Here is a 19,974-nt window from a genome sequence, read left to right as displayed (position 1 = left end):
TAAGGATTCTTTCAACTTGTCCAAATGTGTTTTTCTTAGTGGAAAGTGACTAAAATTTTATAAACGCATTCATAGACATTCTTAGCGCCCGCTTCCGGAGGATGATGAGCGAACTAACCTTTTTGTATTCATAAACCAGTGTTAGCGATATGATATGATATGATATGATATGATATGATATGATATGATATGATATGATATGATATGATATGATATGATATATGATATGATATGATATGATATGATATGATATGATATGATATGATATGATATGATATGATATGATATGATATGATATGATATGATATGATATGATATGATATGATATGATATGATATGATATGATATGATATGATATGATATGATATGATATGATATGAATCCTGTACAAGTAATCAGTCGATAGCCTGGGCTAGTTTATCACGCTCGTAGCGAGGCTAGCAAAATGTCTATGAATAGCACCCTTAATGTTTTATATTATAAATCCACTCCATACATACATTTACTATAAAATTTTTCTTCAGTCACTACTTCAGACTTTGAGATACTACGTAATTTACTTATTAATGCTATGTTCATTCATTCATTCATTTAGTGTTCTGCCAAAGGGTAGCTCTTTCACTCCAAACCCAGCTTTCTCCAGAAGGTTCCATGTTCAGCCCCAAGTGATGGCGGGTTTTACTTGTTGCCAAAACTTTCAGGACGGCGCCGGGATCCACTCATCCTTTCTTCATTTTGACTACCAGGTCTTTACCGGAGGTAAAAAGCTGGTCCGAGCGTGATGCCGACCACATCACCTCATTCCAAAGCGAAAGTCGTAAAAGCATGGAGCTATATATCCATGCCCCTATACGCCTTCTCCGCACGTATGCTGATGTCTATTACAAGATTATTCGTCACTACTGCTACTGCCCCCGCATACCATAATGAGCATCACCATAGCTCTTATATTGTGACTACAGATTACCTGTCCGGTATCGAATGGGATGAAAATCCGATTGCGAAGTGGCGAACAGAAAAAAGTTCGAATGTTCTGTTACATTAGGTACGGATCTCACAGCTACAAGCCAGGGCGCTATTTGAAAACTGCCATGGGCGCCCGCAGAGAGGTCAGAGAGGGTCACGTGGCCCTTTTTTGTAAAGACCGCCTTCTTTCAGTATCCTAAGGAAAATAGTGTGTTGGTTGAGATCTACCATGACCAAGGATCTGCTGAATGTTCTTTGCATGCTGAAGTGTACACAGAGACATCAGCAGTTAAACAGGCTGCCATGAATTGTCAAAAAGTTATAGGTAGGTTTGGATTCAAGAAAAGAAGACTGCAGTTTTTTATTTCCTAAGTGATAAAGTAGTTTAGTGAATCAGGCGCCTTATTTAAAAATGTAGCTCTGTACTTCGATTTGTAACTTGCTGGCTCACCTGTGTACAAGGAATGATTATTTGGTATTAAAGTTGTAGTTGTTTCAAGATTCAGATTTCACATAACGGTTAACTACAGAAGAGAATGCATTTTATAATAAAGTGAATTTATTTGAACTGTGATTAAATAAAATTGGCATTGTATGTTAATACAATTACAATAGTGTGTTGCCTAATGAACGATACATTCGGCCAACTTCTAATACATTTAGAATTAGGCCTACTGATGTCTCCAGCTTATAGCCTACTTTTGTATAAATTAATGAAATTAATGTTCTGTAAATTTAGAATATGTATTTTAGATTTTGTCTCATTTGTTAACATTTGATACAGAACCTAGAACCAATTAGGCATCGTTTAAAAATTGTTATTGTAACAGTAAGTAATTTTGCACACCTGTTATTCCTTGTTTTTTTATTATGTTATTTAACCGATGCTGTATCAACTTCAAGGTTGTTAGCATCGATGGAATTGATGATGGCTAGATGATATTTGGCGAGATGAGCCCTAAGGTTTTGCCGTAGATTATCTGCATTCGCCTTATGATTGAGGCAAACCTCGAAAAAAAAAAAAACTCAACCAGATAGCCCAAGCGGAAATCGAACCCCAGTGCAGTTCCGGATCAGTAGGCAAGTGCTTCCTCCGATTGAGCTACGCCAGTGGTTTACTCCTTGTTGCAAAATAATGTGGCCTCCATATGATACTAGGGGACCATGAATGTGTAATTCAACTGTTGAAAAAAAAGTGAGTTATCAATTCTTGGAAAAAATTCTGCGAGAATCCATGAAGATGATCGTTTCAGTTTTTGAACTTTCTTCATTTCAATACTGTAGCTAGCCTATAAACTGTAGCGCCGGGTATTTTAGACGGTAACTTTAAATGTTATCACAGGATTCTATAATAAACACATGAGCGACAGACGGTCGAATTCTCGATGCAAAATGCTATTCCTTGCAGCATTTAAAGTAAATAAAAGTGGTATTATTGTTGTTGCAGGAGGCGGAAAGAATCAATCACTCGAGCAACTGCCCGGCAGCCACTCCGCCGAGCTCACCTCTGGATTCACCACCACCCCCGGCGCCGGCGCCCGCCGCCCCCATCGCGGCTCACTACATCTCTTCGCTAAGAGCGTCTTCGCGGAGGGGCGGCGTGAGTCCGGAGAAAGAGCGGGACCCGCTGGCCAGGTTGTTGAGGTTCTTGCGGGCCTTCTACCGAGAACTGGCCGGCAGGGACCCGGCGCACCCCCCGCCCTGGGCGCCGCCGCTGCCTCCAGGGACACTGTGCCCCGCACACTTCCAGCCCTCTCTGCAGCTAGCGCCATTGGGAAGTGGCGGCCGGCCAGAGAACGAACCTCGCGACAGCATCCGGCTGGACCAGATCCTCTCCGCCATCAGGGTAATTAGCAATTAATGTTATTACCGCCCTGTCTGCTCCACGCGGGTTGTGCGAGAAGTTCACAGATATTGGATCCAAATCCTACAGCTTTTCTACTTTAGCATAATTTGTCATTGCTCAAACATCCGGTCAAAAGTGTAGCATGCGTATTTAATTTCGCTCATATAGATAATCTATTTTTGATTGAGATGTAGGAATGTTTGTTATGTTGTACTCATTTAATTTACTTACAGCTGTATTTTCGTAATTACAGGATAAATTCATGACTTTTTCTTTCAGTGAATATCACATGAAGAGATATATCCACAAATTCTTCATTGCTCTCTTTACTAATTTGACAATTTATTATTATTGTTGTTATTATTATTATTATTATTATTATTATTATTATTATTATTATTATTATTATTATTAAAGCGCGGAAGTTTGTGCGTTATCCGTCAGGATGAGTGGATATGAATTAAATATCCCACTTTTTGTGCTGGAAAACGTAGCCTACATTCTGAGAATGAGAAATGCCACACTGTACTGACTCATGAAAGCGTATAATTTATGGAACTGCCTCATGCTTAATTGGGGGAGGGGTGACTACATTAATTCTTGTAGCTAAGACACTATAGCAGGTTTGGCGTGACTAAGATTGGGGGCATGGAAGGGTAATAAAATTGTCAACGAAGAAGGAGACCGCATCTGTCCATTATGTGTGGAAAAGGATTCTTGGGAACATATTTTTAGGCTAATGTGGAAAAACAGAACACCTCCGGAGAAAATATCTACCACCCTCGATGCTAATTCGGAATAGGGGTTCGCTTGCATCTCTTGATCTCATGGGAAACAGAAAATACGAACAAAAGACTGGATTGTTCTTCTTGAAGGCGAGACAGCTTAAAACATCAGCTGTTGAAGTTTGTGATACGAACTGACGAAGAGATAATGCGAACTATTGAATTATACATTTTTATGCCTGTTTGCATGTTAGATTAGGATATATGATATAATGTGTTTTGTTTGTACCATTTTCATATTAATCTGTGTGTTTTATGGAGAATGGTTGGATTTTATCATAGATGAGGGAAGTGAAACCTACAAAGTAGGACTTGTTTTGTAAAGCACATACGGTCAAAAGATCCATGTATTGGATTTAAGGGCAAATTCTGATAGTGTAGTGCATCTGTATGTATAATATTGCTGAATAAATCCATCTAAGACTGAGAATGAAAATGAATTACTCAAATAACATTTTAATCTTGAAGGTTCATTCGTCACTTCAATATGACCACAAGGAACATTGCATTGTACTACATTTGAGAATGACTCACATATCACTTCTTAATCACTAATCTTTTATAGAGTAGTGTGCTATTTCCTTTTGATCATTTCTGTACGTGGTCCTGGCACTACTTTGTTGATGGTTTCAAACACTTCATCGATTATTTTTATACTCTTGGACAGTTCTAAAGTAGAAACTTCTAGCTTTGCTATAGGGTTTGGGCAATTTCGAAAATTGTTCTTAAAATCATAGATTTTCAGATACTTTTTAATGAATGATTTTGCAGCTCCAATTGCAACTGCAGGTCTGTATCTAAAGCATTGATAAACTTATACAGTTTAACTGTAAAGTACTGCGTAAGGCAAGGAATCTTCTAGCGAAGTACCGGTACGCATCTTATACTGTAAGTACTGGCTTGGAGGAATGAAAAGTCCTGAAGTCATTTTCCTAAAATTTAATACTCTAGAAGGGGTCTAACAAAATGTTTTAATATTGGATATGAAGCAATCTAGATCGCTGAATACACAGTCTATGAAGCCCGAGTGCAAGGCAGGTGATGCGAGCCATATTTGTATACATTTTTTTATTCCTTTTGCTGCTTTCACTATGTCTATATGGAGCAGCATCTGTGACGTAGTAAAGCGCCATATTTGACTCCATGGAGTGATAAAAGACGCTAAGAAGTATGGAACAGATCTTCAATAGATGTATGATTCACCTTTTACAAGATCTCAGAAGTTAAGAAAAATGTCTCGCCCACAGTTATTCTGAGACTACATCCACAACTATATTCGCCACATAGCTGCTATTCGTGTCCTTTGTTTCATGTATTGAAACCGTCTTTTATCATCATTTATGTCTTTTCTAATGTGATCGTTGTAGCATCATAGAAATTATAAAGTGAATAAAATATTTCTTACTGAGTGTTAACTCAATTGAAATTGCGTTGTTTGGTATATATTCTCTTAAAATCGGGATAATATAATTTGTGAAATGGATGCCTGTATGAATCATCATATCACATACATCCTTGTAAAATTGTAATTTAAATGTGATATATTGTTCGGTGTTGAGAAAATCTCGTCCTTTAAAACACGTTCAATATTTTTGTATGATTTCTGCTGTATGTAATATTATGCTCTTATTTTTATTTAAAATTTACATAGGTTACATACAAATTCTTCTACTTGTACCATCAAAACTTTTCTTCCATATTTTCCTAAAAAAGTGTTTAGTATTGAATATTTTGAGTTTTTTCTCTTTTGCATTAGGCATTACAGATCGCAATTGCATTTAATACTCAGTACGAGTAATAGCATAACATTTGCCATGGTACGCCTGTTTACCACAAAAACTTACAATACGATGAAGGTCTGTTGCGTGATTGTGCGCTTCTACCTTCTTTCTGCATTTTCCGTGATATAGCCTGTACTTGTCATACATGCCCCATACCAATCCAACGTGTAGCACGTCTTTCTGCATAAAGTGCGCTCTTTATTATTATTATTATTATTATTATTATTATTATCATCATCATCATCATCATCATCATCATCCACATAATAGACCAATTGACCTATTCCATTTAAAGATATACGTAGACCACAGTCAAAGTAGAACATATGCAGCTTCGGGAATCATCTGACGCAGCATCTAAATCAGCGCCGGGCATGAGAGCGGCTCCATTTAGCCGGCCAGAGCTGCTCTCGCCCTCAAAGCACTTCAATTGCAAGCCGGAGCAGAACGCTCACGCAGTGGCAGACTCGCATTACAGATAGGCGAGAGTTGGATAAAACAGGATGGTATGATAAAACGGGATACCCGACTTATTTCGTTGGAAAGTGCTGCAAGTTACCGAGTGATGCAAGGACTTTGTTCTTAGACTAGAAGGGGACATTATGCAGCGCTCACATGCAGAACGAACACGTTAATTTTTGTTGTGTAGAGAAAAGTTTAAAATCAGCTGCTTAACTACATGTTTCGATTGATTTTAATTGGCACATTCTGGGATTAAATTCGCAGAGTTGAAGAGGTAAGTCTCTTATATAAATAAGACATTATTTGTCTTTAATTCTTTGTAAAGAAAACCGCTGTAGCTTTTACCGTTTTGTTGTGACGCCATGTTTTTCTTTACAACTCCTAGTCGGACAAAACAGGATACCCTATGGTTTGGCAAAACGGGTTAGTATCCCGTTTTATCCAACTTGCATTGTATATGTGGGATTTCACTTTAAATTCTGAACTGAATATGTTCTCGCTATGACGACCAACAATGAGAGTGGTTAGGAAGAAGAGGATGAAGACAATTCAAAACCTGAAGAGGGATGATGAAATAAGTGTACTCAATGCCAAGAATGGGTTCATCAGGCGTGCAGTAGTATAGAATCGGAAGACTGCGAATAATTCTACTGTAGCTTTTGTAAATGAAAAATTCTGCATTAGGACTATCAATGTCAACAAACAGGATAGACCTTACATATAATAATTTGATATTCTTCATTTAAGCCCACATACATATTTTAGTACTACTAATACATCAAAAAAAGTTTTGCATCACCTGTAGACGTGGTATTTACACTCCACTTCAAGAAATATCCATAAAACATTTGAAAGCTATCCTTTTAACTGTCTGAAAAACGTAAACAATGTTGAGAAACAGTATAAGTCTATTCTAGAAACCGACTGAAAAAGTAAACAGATGTAAACAGAAGTGCAAGAAATCTCATCTCTCAGCGAATAACTCAGGGTAAAACAGTTTTATTTCATTCTAAAGAGATTGAACAATAGCAAGGCGGTCAATTATGAACTTCAACCCTGCGAGGATTGTTTCTCTATGTCTGGAAGGATTGTCTTCAAGGGAAGTAGCGAGCTGCTTAGGATTGAACCAGAGTGATGTGGTACGAACCTGGAATCGCTTCCGAAACCCAGGTATTGTCGACGACATGTCTCGTAGTGGTCGTCCACGTGCAACAACAGAATGTGATGACCGATATCTGCGAATTATTGCCACGAGAAACGCTGAGAATACTGCTGGCATGATTAACAATGACTTTCAAACTGCGACAGGGAGATGCGTATCCAATCAAACTGTACGAAACCGATTACATTATAGCAGACTGCACTCCAGACGTCTATGGCGAGGCCCAACTCTTACACCTAGGCACCATGGACAACGTTACACCTGGGCAAGAAAACATCACCAATGGACTGTACAAAACTGGCAGAAAGTTCTATTCACGGACGAATACCGAATATGCCTTGTGCCAGATAATCATCGACAACGTGTGTGGAGAGAATCAGGTAATGCTGCACGACTCAGACACCTCTACAATCAAATGCAGTAAGGTAGTTTGTCAGTGATGTTTTGGGGTGGCATTATGTGGAGTCGCGGACAAAATTGGTGTCGATCCAAGGAATGCTGAGGGCTCCACAGTATAGGGACAACATTCTTCAAGCCATAGTAGCACCGTTTAATCAGCACTTCGCAAAAGGATTCATGTTTATGGACGATAATTCCAGAGTCCATCGTGCGGCTGTTATGAATGACTTTCATAAACGTGATGGAATTGCCAGGTTTGAATGGCCCGCATGTTCTCCAGACATGAATCCAATTGCGCATGTCTGGGTTCAACTAAAGAGAGCCATTCTTGCGCGCCCTGACCCCTCACGCAATCTCGAAGACCTATGCAGAGTTGCTGTTGAAGAATGGGACAGAATGGATCAACAGTTGATAAATGTGGTGTTAAACAGTATGCCACGAAGAATCCAAGCATTATCAATGCAAGAGGAAGCACTACTCTCTATTGAAGTACTCCAGCCAATACTCAATTTCCATTTGGCCATCCACACCATTGCTATAATTTTATCAACAACTGTTAAAAATAAATACATTTTCATTCCTTAGCTTTCCTTCTTTTTATCTTTTATTGAAGGTCTGGTTGACAGGTGATGCAAAACACTTTTTGGTGTGTTTATTATGCATTATAATAAAAACGCACACATTTTTTCAGTTCCTTAACAATATTTTCTTTATTTTAAATAAGTATCCTGTTTTACCCAACTAGTCGGCCAAAACGGGATACTTGCGCACTTTCCAAGAAAATTGTTTTCCCAGTTTAGCTATATCATTATAAGTGAAAATCAAAATGTATTATGAAAGTACATAGAATAGTGGATTCATAAGTAAAAATTGAATTCTTTCCTATCACTTCAACAGGAAATATACAAGATTCCGTGTTAAGTATCCCGTTTTGTCCAACTCTCCCCTACCTTTCTGCATTAATATAACAAGGGTCACGGTTGTTCAATTCATTCAGTCTGTCAGTATATAATAGTTTATAAGAGCATTACATCAATCCATTGTACAGTACAGAACTTTGTAACACTCTGATTAATTTAATGAAATAAACTTCATTCTATGCATACACACGTATACAAATCATTAGGCTAATTTATACAATCTACTGTATATGCACAGTGCTTTGACAATTACATAATGCTATTAATAATATAAACATATGAAATAAAGATTACAATCAGAAATACAAGAAGGAAATTAATAATAAACACGTTCTTTTGCGTGAATAAACTATTGTAACAAAATCGTACTTCTGTTCAATCTGAAATCAATCAATACAGTAGAACCTCTATTATCCGGGGTAATGGAGGGGGTGGACTGAACGGTTAAGCGAAAAAATCGGATAATCCGTACCGTAAATTTGTTTCGTAAATTAAGTGATTAATACTTGCATTTCTTAATTTCCTCCGTGTTCTTGTGTTTTAACACGCTAGATAGTGCATCAAAAGTTCATCATTCAAGTCTGGTTGTCAACGACGGGTTTTTAAGGGGCAAGGAAATTCCTTGTAATGGCTGTCAGCGGAAAAAAGAATAGTACAGGTCTCGTGTTGTAGATTTACATACTTTATACACTTTATTGTTGATTTTTATTAAATCGCGCACAGTTGTAACACCAATCTCGTACTCTGATGCGAGATGAGCCACAGTTTCTCTTTCCCCGAACCACTCAATTATTTCCGTTTTTTCGGTACTTAGCACAACAGGCTTTCTTTTGATACTCATGGAATATATTTTATATAGAAATTCTACAGTACGGCAACTCTAACAGCAGGTCATACTGTGTAAGTGTCAAGGTTTGTAATAACATAATCTAGAAAAAATACGTATTAGTACTAATATAACGTATAGTAGTACTTCATACATATGAAGAAAACAGACTATATATGTCTGTAACAAAAAAAAAAAAAAGCAAGAGAAAGATAGTCGGATAATCCAGCAGTCGATTAATAGGGTGACGGATATTAGGGGTTCTACTGTAATTTCTATTGAAACAAAACTATTTGAAACTCAATAATCAAACTAGGTGATATTTTCCGAGACTTAAGAGGTCGTTTCATTTCCAGAAGCCGTTCAATGTTTGAAACAAATGATTTAGCCATGTTCAATCTCAAAATATAATTTAGGTTTTCGTCTGACACAGCTTCTCAGGGGGGTGCATCTTCAAAGTTTGTCATCCTACTGCAGAGTCAACCACTGCACTGACAGTGAGTGACGTACAGTATGCATGCGTCACAGCGCTCGGGAGTATTGCTCTTTAATGTAAACAGCGATCATTTCTCAGCATCACGTAACGTGCCCAATCTTGATCTAAATAGTTCTTACAACTGAAATTTCATGTCTATGGTACTGAACATTCTGTCATATTCACAAAGAGAGGCTACGGTGTAATGTCAGTCCCTAATATACCAACATGAAGGGAAATTTATTGAATGCTTTCAGATCTTATACCGTTTCTATCAGTTTTCTTTCCAGGCATCGTTCTTTGTTATGCATTATTGTTTGAAGCTAATTATTGCATTAAATCTAGCAGAACGATAGTATTTCTGCGCTTGTTTGGTTTGAGTGTTAGCTGCAACATAACAAGTACGGCTTCTGTTTCATCATCAAAGTTAGTTTTGTTCTATCCTCCTTCTGCTGTGTATAATGGAAGAAGTTCGTTAACTATACTATGGGCCTACTTCTGCTAGTAAGCTATACTTTACCTGATGTTCCCATCAAAGTGCAGTGTTATTTTGTTGTAAATTAACATACTCTGGTGTTCCAAGAGTAAATTTTCAACACTTGGAATTTTGTTTACTAAAATGGATAAATAATTTTTACATAAGAGCTGGTTAATTGACTTTACATTTCAAGTTAATATTCAAGATTTTCAACTATAAAATACTCGTTCTCAGCACAAAGCGTATTTACAAGCGGTATTACTTAAGGGGTTAGGTACAGTTTACAGCAGTAAAATTTTGGAAATATTCAACATTTTTTTTCCTCCATTACTGTATCTTGTACAATAATTAAAATTAGTATGCATGAAACACTGTCCTTCTGCTATATGAAAAAATATTTTTACGATATAAAAACAATTACTTTTATATTTTTTTAAGTTCATCCACTGTGCAGTGATTAATCGTTTCTCACATAACTCAAAAACTATACAACATTCTGTGATGAAATTTGTTGTGTGTATTTATGAATGTCATATCTACAATATGATGCAAGATTACTTCTCTATCTTTGATAGATTGTCTGATAAAAAATAAATTCTTTTAAAAAATGGTCAGATATCAATATTTTCTTCAAACACAAAATAAAAAATATATTATTTGTTAAGGAATGTAGTTGAAAGATCATAATGTTTTAAACATGAGTTTCAACAATAAAATAAAAGAGAGAGAACATCAAAAAGTTAACAAGTTTACGAGTTACGAGGGAAACGTTTGATCACTGCACAGTGAACTGCCACCATTTTGAATTTTGAAAAAAATATATATACAGGGTGTTTAAAAAATACGGGGCATAATTTCAGGTATGTATTTCCCACATGTAGGCAATCAAAATAGTTCATTACAACATGTGTCCGGAAATGCTTTATTTCCGAGTTATGGCCTTCACAACATTGAAATTCACCGGAACGTTTTTCTTTCCGCAGGTCGTTGCCGTCAAAGGAGACATTAAGAGGGCACTCTGACAGTTCATTCCGAGGCGAAGGTTACATTCAGTGTTGTGTAGGCGTTAGACTGTGCGACATGTATTCAAATCAAGAGCTGGCAGAGATACTGTACTCTTCATGTACGGTAAGGCGGACGGCAATGCTGCGCTGGCTCGTCGTTTGTACCAGGAGAGGTACCCACAGCGACAATGTCCAGATCGGAAGACATTTGTATGTCTTCATTACCGTCTGTGCGAGTATGGAAAATTTAACTCTCCTGGTTTGGGAAGGGGACGGCCAAGATCTACAACTCTAGAAGTACAGGAGGAGATTCTGGAGGTTGTGAACATGACTCCTCCTGTCAGCACACGAAGGGTAGCGTTGCAAGTCAATGTTCCTCATACGACTGTCTGGAGACTGTTGAAAGAGTATCAATTGTATCCGTATCATTTGCAACGTGTACAGGCCCTGTCACCAGCAGATTACCCTGCACGAGTTAGGTTCTGTCAGTGGTTCTTGCAGCAGTGTGGTGTAAATCCGAACTTTCCTGCCTTAGTATTATTTACAGATGAAGCACAGTTCACACGAGATGGCATAACAAATTTCCACAATCAGCATGTAAGGGCGTATGAAAACTCACGTGCAACTGTTCCATCTCATCGCCAGGTGCGGTTCTCCCTCAACATGTGGGCCGGTATCATTGGTAATCGATTAGTTGGACCCCATGTACTTGTAAACAGACTTACGGGGCAGGCGTACACAAACTTCCTGGAAAACACCATACCTCATGTTTTAGAAGACACTCCACTGATCAATCGTCAACATATTCACTTCTTGCATGAAGGCGCTCCTGCACACTTCAGTCGTACGGCTCGCCGGTACTTGGATCGAAGGTTTCCTGATCGATGGATAGGTAGAGGTGCTCGGCCTCCACGCTCACCTGATCTGAACCCTCTCGATTTCTACTTGTGGGGCCATTTAAAATCATTGGTTTATTCGTCTCCGGTGCCTGATTTGGAATCCCTTCGGAATCGAATTGTGGCATGTTCTGAGGACATACGCAATAGGCCTACTCCTGGAGTTTGGGATCGTGTTCGCAGGCCAATGAGACATCGATGTGAGGTCTGTGTTCAAGCAGGAGGTGGACATTTTGAACATCTTCTGTAATGACAACGACCTGCGGAAAGAAAAACGTTCCGGTGAATTTCAATGTTGTGAAGGCCATAACTCGGAAATGAAGCATTTCCGGACACATGTTGTAATGAACTATTTTGATTGTCTACATGTGGGAAATACATACCTGAAATTATGCCCCGTATTTTTTAAACACCCTGTATAAATAATTTTCTTTAAATCGTAAAAATATTTTTTTTTTCATATAGCAGAAGAACAGTATTTTACACATACCAATTTTCATTATTGTACAAGATACAGTACAGGAGGGAAAAAATGTTGAATATTTTCAAAAAATTTACTGCTGTAAGCTGTACCTAGCCCCTTAACACAGTTCTTCTAACTCCCACCTCATGTAGCACGAATAAAGCGAAAGGATGTGGATGGAGAAAGATTGCAAAGAGAGGAAAGCGAAAAATTGACAAAGTTATATACAAAGTGTTAAAAGAAAAAAGAATTCCATAACTTGGGAGGTGAAGATAGTATTCATCAATACAAGAAAACTAGGTCGAATAAACACGGGTTATAAAATTAATATATTTCAAGATATGAGCACTTGTTCATCAACATCACAGGAGAAGCTCAATGTGATTTCCATTTTTAAAAAAGTCATCTAATATTCTGAGAGGTGGTAGTGTTCATCAGAACAAGGAAAAAAGGAGTAATAAACATGGGTCCTAAAATTACGTTGTGTGAAGCATAATTATAAGACAGGAGGCAGTATATATCTGCCAGATTATAGGCTACCTAAAGGCAGCGACTGTGTCTCAAACAGTAAACATCCACGCACGCTCTTGTTATAGTGAGAGAATCAGGATCTCCGTCATTTTATCTTGTTGGTATCGTATTGTTCTTTCTTACTCCAAGTATTTAATTTCCGCTTCTGATTCTTCACCTTTGCTTTTTAAATTTACTCTAGAATATGCTATTAGGAAAGTCCAGGGTAACAGAATTGAACAGATTACATCGGCTGCTTGTCTATCCGGATGACGTGAATATGTTAGGATAAAATCCACAAACTATTAAGGAAAACATGGAAATTTTACTTGAAGCAAGTAGGTTTGGAAGTAACTCCCGAAAAGACAAAATATATAATTATGTCTCGTGAGCAGAACATTGCACGAAATGGAAATATAAAAATTATTGGAAATTTATCTTTCGAAGAGTTGGAAAAATTCAAGTATCTTGGAGCAACAGTGACGAATATAAATGACACTCGGGAGGAAATTAAACGCAGAATAAATATGGGAAATGCCTATTATTGTTGGGTTGAAAAGCTTTTGTCATACAGTCTTCTCTTACAAACACTGAAAGTTAGAATTTATAAAACAGTTAGGCCTATATTACAGTTATATACAGTTACATTACTGTTCTGGACTCTCACTTTGGGAGAGGAACAGAGGTTAAGGGCGTTTGAGAATAAGGTTCTTAGAAAAATATTTGGGGCTAAGAGAGAGGAAGTTACAGGACAATGGAGAAAGTTACACAACGCATTGTATTCTTCTGTTGACATAATTAGGAACATTAAATCCAGACGTTTGAGATGGGCAGGGTATGTAGCACATATGGGCGAATCCAGAAATGCATATAGAGTGTTAGTTGGGAGGCCGGAGGGAAAAAGACTTTTGGGAAGGCCGAGACATAGAAGGGAGGATAATATTAAAATGGATTTGAACGAGATGGGGTATGATGGTAGAAACTGGATTAATCTTGCTCAGGATAGGAACAGATGGTGGGCTTATGCGAGGGCGGCAATGAACCTCCGAGTTCCTTAAAAGCCACAAATAAATAACAACTGTTTTATGCTTATGACGTAGATTTTCTTTCAATTTCTTCTTAACTAAGCTTGCATATAATTTGTTTTCCAATTTCTTCAAGTTTCTTTCTTTTAGCGAACTATACATGATTTCTTATAAACTACTCTGATATTTAGTTTTATAATTGACTCTTCAGTAAATAATTTCCTTATCTCGTAATTACAAACGATGCATTAATTAACAAAATGCTGTATCAATAAGCTGCCTATATAGATTTGCATTTTACAAGATGTATTTCGAGTTTCTGCTCTAAATCACTACACTAAGGTAAAGATTCTATTTTTATTGCAGTGAATTTGTTTACCTTATGGGAAGTTTCAATAGTGCTGATCTTTAAAAATAGAAAATCAAATGTTTTAAATCCAAAATTTTATTGTCGAAAAGCATTTTGATGCGATGTCTATAGTTGAAACCAGTGTGAAACCAATTAAGGACTTTGTTGACTTTCCACGCCAGTTTAATTTTCTAGATGAGCTCCGCGTTCTGGCTGATCTTGTAATCACATCACTTCACACCAGACAGTATCACGCTCCATGGACAAAAAGTAAAATCCCTATTGATTATCCCTGCTAAAGTAATTTCTGTACTTAAAAAAGAAATAGAATGTCCCAAACAAATACAGAGGGATAAGTATTTTAAATACAGCCTACCTTGTATACTCGAACATTCTAAGCAATAGTCTACAAATAATCGCGTAAGTGCTTTAAACAAGGATCTATGCGGACTCCAGAAAGGCCAATCGTGTACAGACAACATATTCGTACTGAAGCAGTTAATTGAAGAGAGGAGAAAATTTAATTTAGAGATGCATTTGGCCTTTGTAGATTTTTACAGAACGTTTGATTGATTAGATGAAAACCTCCTCTGGAGTAGTACTTTTAACAAAGTAGAAATTCCACAACATTTAATTAAAGCAAAAAGAATCTATGTACCAATACAAGAATGATTTTAGAAGTAGATCATTCCAAGTTCAAAAGAGATACACAAAGATAAACGAGTGAGAGAGGGATGCACTATCTCTCCCACAGTTTTTAACATACATACGAGTAGATAATCCAATTATTGAACGGGAAAGAAGAATACCAAAAGGATTATAAATAAGCCAGCATAATTACAGTACTTAACCTAAATTTTTCTGGTGATTAAGTCTTAATACAACATTCATAATCTGATTTACTGAGATCTATTCATGAATTACATAAAATCTCAGAAGAATATAATTTTGAAATTTATAATAAGAAAACCAAGATAATTTCATTTCATGAAAATAGTAGTTTTAGATAATAAAGCTTTCGAACAGAATTCACAATTCAATTATTTAGCAGTTGTTATTTCTTATGAACAAAGTGATAGATTGAATAATTTCAAAGGGAAAAATTGTTCCGGCGCCAGGTATCGATCCCGAGACCCTTCGCTATGAACTAGCGAGTATCTTCAATAAATTGAAATCGGCTATTTTAAATCCAATATTTAATATCTAAAGTATAGAGTTTGAAATTAATTTTGTAATTAAAATCGGTATGGAACTTGTGAGTCCATGGCATAGGCTATTGATATATCGCAGTATTTTATTTTCTCATTGAATATCACATACAGGTACAAGCTAATTCTTGTATATAGCTTTATGCTCACTGAATATTATGGTTTAAATGCACAGCCACCTCAATTACAATTTTGTTTTTTCCAATAGAATTTCCGATCTCGCTTTAGTAGTGTTGGGGCCTATCAGTCACCGGCGTAGCTCGAGTTTTTCGAGGTTGTCCCCAACCGTAAGGCGAATCTCAGGTAATCTATAGCGAATCCTCAGTCTCATCTTGCCGAATTCCATCTCGCTATCACAATTTCATCGATGCTAAATAACTCAGTAGTTGATACAGCGTCGTTAAATAACCAGGTAAAGAATAATGTTATCAATCCTGGTCTCACGATTTCACTATTTTTTTTATAGAGTACGGTAATTAAATGAACGCCACTGACGTGGTCTAGTGATTAGTGAGCGGGATAGCGCCAGAGGCTTCGCTCGGTTGTGGCCCATCACGGCTGATTACCTGATTTGTTCCCCCCCCCCAAGTTTTCTCCCAACGGTAGGCCATATGTCAGGTACTACCAAAGCGAATCGTCGGACCCATTTCGCCAGAATATTGTCTCGCTATCACCACTTTCACCGACGCTATGTAACCGCGCATTTCATACGTTAATTGACCAAAAAAATTAATCAATCAATGAGGGACAAGGACAGGAATAACAATTCGAAAGGTACATGAGAACGCGTTTTAGCAAAGGTTCCTCGGGCTGATGGTAACATGTAGTTGAGATCGTAGCCTGGAGGCCCTCTGCTCACTTCATTTGTACCTCCCGATTGAAGGGACTTAAAATGTAGATGAAAAGCCTGAAAAGAGATGCAACATTTATTATTCTTAGAGGTAAACTATTTTAAATATTCGGTTATTGTAATAAGGAATATTTTTTTTAACAATAAATATCTGGTACAGATGGTAAATATGAACCATCATTATGCATGTTTCATGCACTTAAATTTCTGAAGAATTCAGAAGTTCCTGTTTCTCTCAACGATACAATTTTCAAATCCTAATTTTTCTGTGCACATACCTATTCCACAAATAAAACTTAACCCTACACGTCATTCAAATGAGATTTCTGCTCATAACGCAATCTACTGACACTTTTCTTCTCGTACATGGAGGAATTAACCTGATTCTGAAATGTGTTTTTGTATATTATAATATACAAATATTTCATTATTAATAAAATTATTTATCATTCAGCATTTTTCTAGTTTAGCTACGTCAAAGGAGGCACATCTTTTTTTTTTTCCGAACTGATAGACGATGGTGCCGTTATAATAGAAAACCTTATTTTCAAAACCCCTTTCAGTTGCAACATGGCAGTCTCACTTCAACTTTTCATGTTTGCATTCTGCCTCACCATTCGAAGTAATTTGCCTAAATAGTCACACTCATTTGGAAATGTTTTTGTAATCTTCCACAACTGTAAACTATATTTCCGCAACAAATTCATTTGAAAATAATCTACAATTTCGCTTTGTAGCCAATCTTTCATCTATCATTTTGGTTTAACTCTGCTTTTTGTGGCTAGTGCTAATATAGAAAAACAGTAATCAGTTTTCAGTTCAACACTGTAAATGTAATTTGTGCATAAATTATGCATAAAATACTTAGCAAAACAAGGGACCTTACTTAATAAATAACCTTCGTAACATTGTCAATCTGTAGACATTTTGTTAGAGAATAACAGATTAGGCCTACGAACTAGCGAGTATTTTCAATAAATTGAAAACTGCTATTTTAAATCCAATATTTAATGCCTATAGTATAGAGTTTGAAATTAGTTTTGGTATGGATCTTGTTCTTTGTGACCTGGTAAAGTGTAAGAGAAGGGCTTATTGCCTTAACTCTGCCAGCATAAATAAATAAATTATTATTATTATTATTATTATTATTATTATTATTATTATTATTATTATTATTATAGCTAAACATGTTCCTTTTATTAGAATGCATTCGATGGCTTAGTGTGAAACTAACGTAACAACAAAAATTGACATTTTTAGGTTTTTACACTAATAGACAGCAAATTCATTCTTCTACTTGGTGACCAAAAAATCGCAACTAAATTCTAAATTTCTAAGAAACCCGGAGGTTCATTGCCGCTCTCACATCTCATGTAAGACAGCCATCGATCCCTATCCTGAGCAAGATAATCCAGTCTCTACAAATCATATCCCTCCTCCCTCAAATTCGTTTTAATATTATACTCCCATCTACGTCTTGGCCTTCCCAAAGGTCTTTTTGCCTCCGACCTCCCAGCTAAATTTGCTCATACGTGCTGCATGCCCTGCCCATCTCAAACGTCTGGATTTAATGTTGTTTATTACAATGCGTGCAGTTCTACGCTGTGTAACTTTCTCCATTATCCTGCAATTTCATCCCTCTTAGCCTCAAAATTTTCCTAAGCACCTTATTCTCAAACACCCTTAACCTCTGTTCCTCTCTCAAAGTGAGAGTCCAAGTTTCACAACCATACAGAACTACCGGTAATATAACTGTTTTATAAATTCTAACTTTCAGATTTCTTGAGAGCAGACTGGATGATAAGAGCTTCTCAATCGAATAACACGCATTTCCCATATTTATTTTGCGTTTAATTTCCTCCTGAGTGTCATTTATATTTGTTACTGTTACTCCAAGATATTTGAATTTTTCCACCTCTTCAAAGGATAAATTTCCAATTTTTATGTTTCCATTTCGTACAATATTCTGGTAACGAGACATAATCATATACTTTATCTTTTCGGGATTTACTTCCAAACCTATCTCTTTACTTGCTTCAAGTAAAGTTCCCGTGTTTTCCCTAATAGTTTGTGGATTTTATCCTAACATATTCACGTCATCCACATAAACAAGCAGGTGATGTAACCCGTTCAATTCCAAACCCTCTCTGTTGTCCTGGACTTTCCTAATGGCATAGTCTACTCTAGAGCAGTGGTCGTCAGCACTCGCTGAAATGTGCAATGCGTACGCGGTGCTGTCCGGTGCGCACCGTCGTGCAACAGGGAGAGATAGAGAGCATACCCGCTAGCAGCTATGGAGTGCATCCTAGTGCACTGCGTTTTCTCCTGGTAAGAGACTCTAGCCCCAGCGTGCTCTGTGCTGACGACCCCTGGTCTAGAGCAAAGTTAAAAAGTAAAGCTGATAGTGCATATCCTTGCTTTAGCCCGCAGTGAATTGGAAAAGCATCCGACGGAAACTGACCTATAGGGACTCTCCTGTACGTTTTTCTGAGACACATTTTAATTAATCGAACTGGTTTCTTGGGAATACCAACTTCAATAAGAATATCATATAAAAGTTCTCTCTTAACTGAGTCATATGCCTTTTTTAAATCTATGAATGGCTGATGTACTGTACTCTTATACTCCCATTTTTTCTTCATATATAGGGGGAACATCAACAATTTTGTATTTAAAAAAAATGTTATTTTGTCCCTCCTGAAAATTTTAAGATTTGTATTTACGTTAGTTTCGCACTAAGCCCTCGCATTGCAGTGCGTTCGAAGCTTACTGGACAAGAAAAGCATTAATACTGACCAGAAATATTGACAGTAATCCTGATCATGTAGAATCGCTAAAATATTGATGCGTACTGTCAGTATTATTGACTCATTATTACTGGCTGAATTACATGGCAGTACTATGCTGACTATACTGAATTTTGTTAATATTCTGTTGACCACTACCTACAGTAAGCATAAAGTTAACGATGTGAGACTCGTGCTCAAGTATTGGTTTAAATCCCGCTGAGGATAACAGAACTTCATTGATTGATTTTTTCTGAGATTTTCCCGAATTACATTACGAATGTCAGATACATACAATATTAAAAAAAGCATTGTATTTCCTTAGATATTTCAATTATGAAGAAGTGTATTATAATGTTTTTACTCTAGTTTTTAAATAATTTTGCATTATTATATTGACATTTGGCACTATATTAACTGTAATATTGAATTCTAGTATCTATTACCGTTATGTATTTTCTTTCTTTCGTTTGTGTTGTTTGTTTTTTTTTTCTCTTATGTATTTTGTGTATATATCTGTGTAAGCCACCTGTAATTGGAAGCCTGCTTCTGTTGGTGGTGGATTTAAAAAAAAATAAAAATAAAAAAAAATAATAATTCCATGGAGAACTTTCAGACTCATCTTGCCAAAAATAATATCTCAGTTGATATAGCGTCGTTAAATAACAGGCTAAGATATGCATATGAATACGGTATCGATGTATGAAGAAGGAAGTAGGAATTATAGAATAATATTACGCCATCAATAAAATTAATAAAGGGTGATTGTCATTTGCCCACGTG

At 36.8% G+C, this 19,974-nt stretch overlaps 1 protein-coding gene across 1 annotated transcript in view; it reads left to right on the top strand.

Annotated features, from left to right (window-relative positions):
* The window catches only part of LOC138693260 (uncharacterized), a 519,508-nt gene that overhangs the window by 404,142 nt on the left and 95,392 nt on the right, over positions 1 to 19,974 (top strand). Inside the window, exon 2 of the mRNA XM_069817101.1 lies at positions 2,414 to 2,812. Coding sequence (XP_069673202.1) covers positions 2,414 to 2,812 — 399 coding nt within the window. The remainder of the gene's footprint in view (positions 1 to 2,413; positions 2,813 to 19,974) is intronic.

This window comes from Periplaneta americana, chromosome 17 (assembly GCF_040183065.1).
Source record: "Periplaneta americana isolate PAMFEO1 chromosome 17, P.americana_PAMFEO1_priV1, whole genome shotgun sequence".
Classification (NCBI taxonomy): Eukaryota; Metazoa; Arthropoda; class Insecta; order Blattodea; family Blattidae; genus Periplaneta; species Periplaneta americana.
This window is presented reverse-complemented; position numbering and strand designations above follow the sequence as displayed.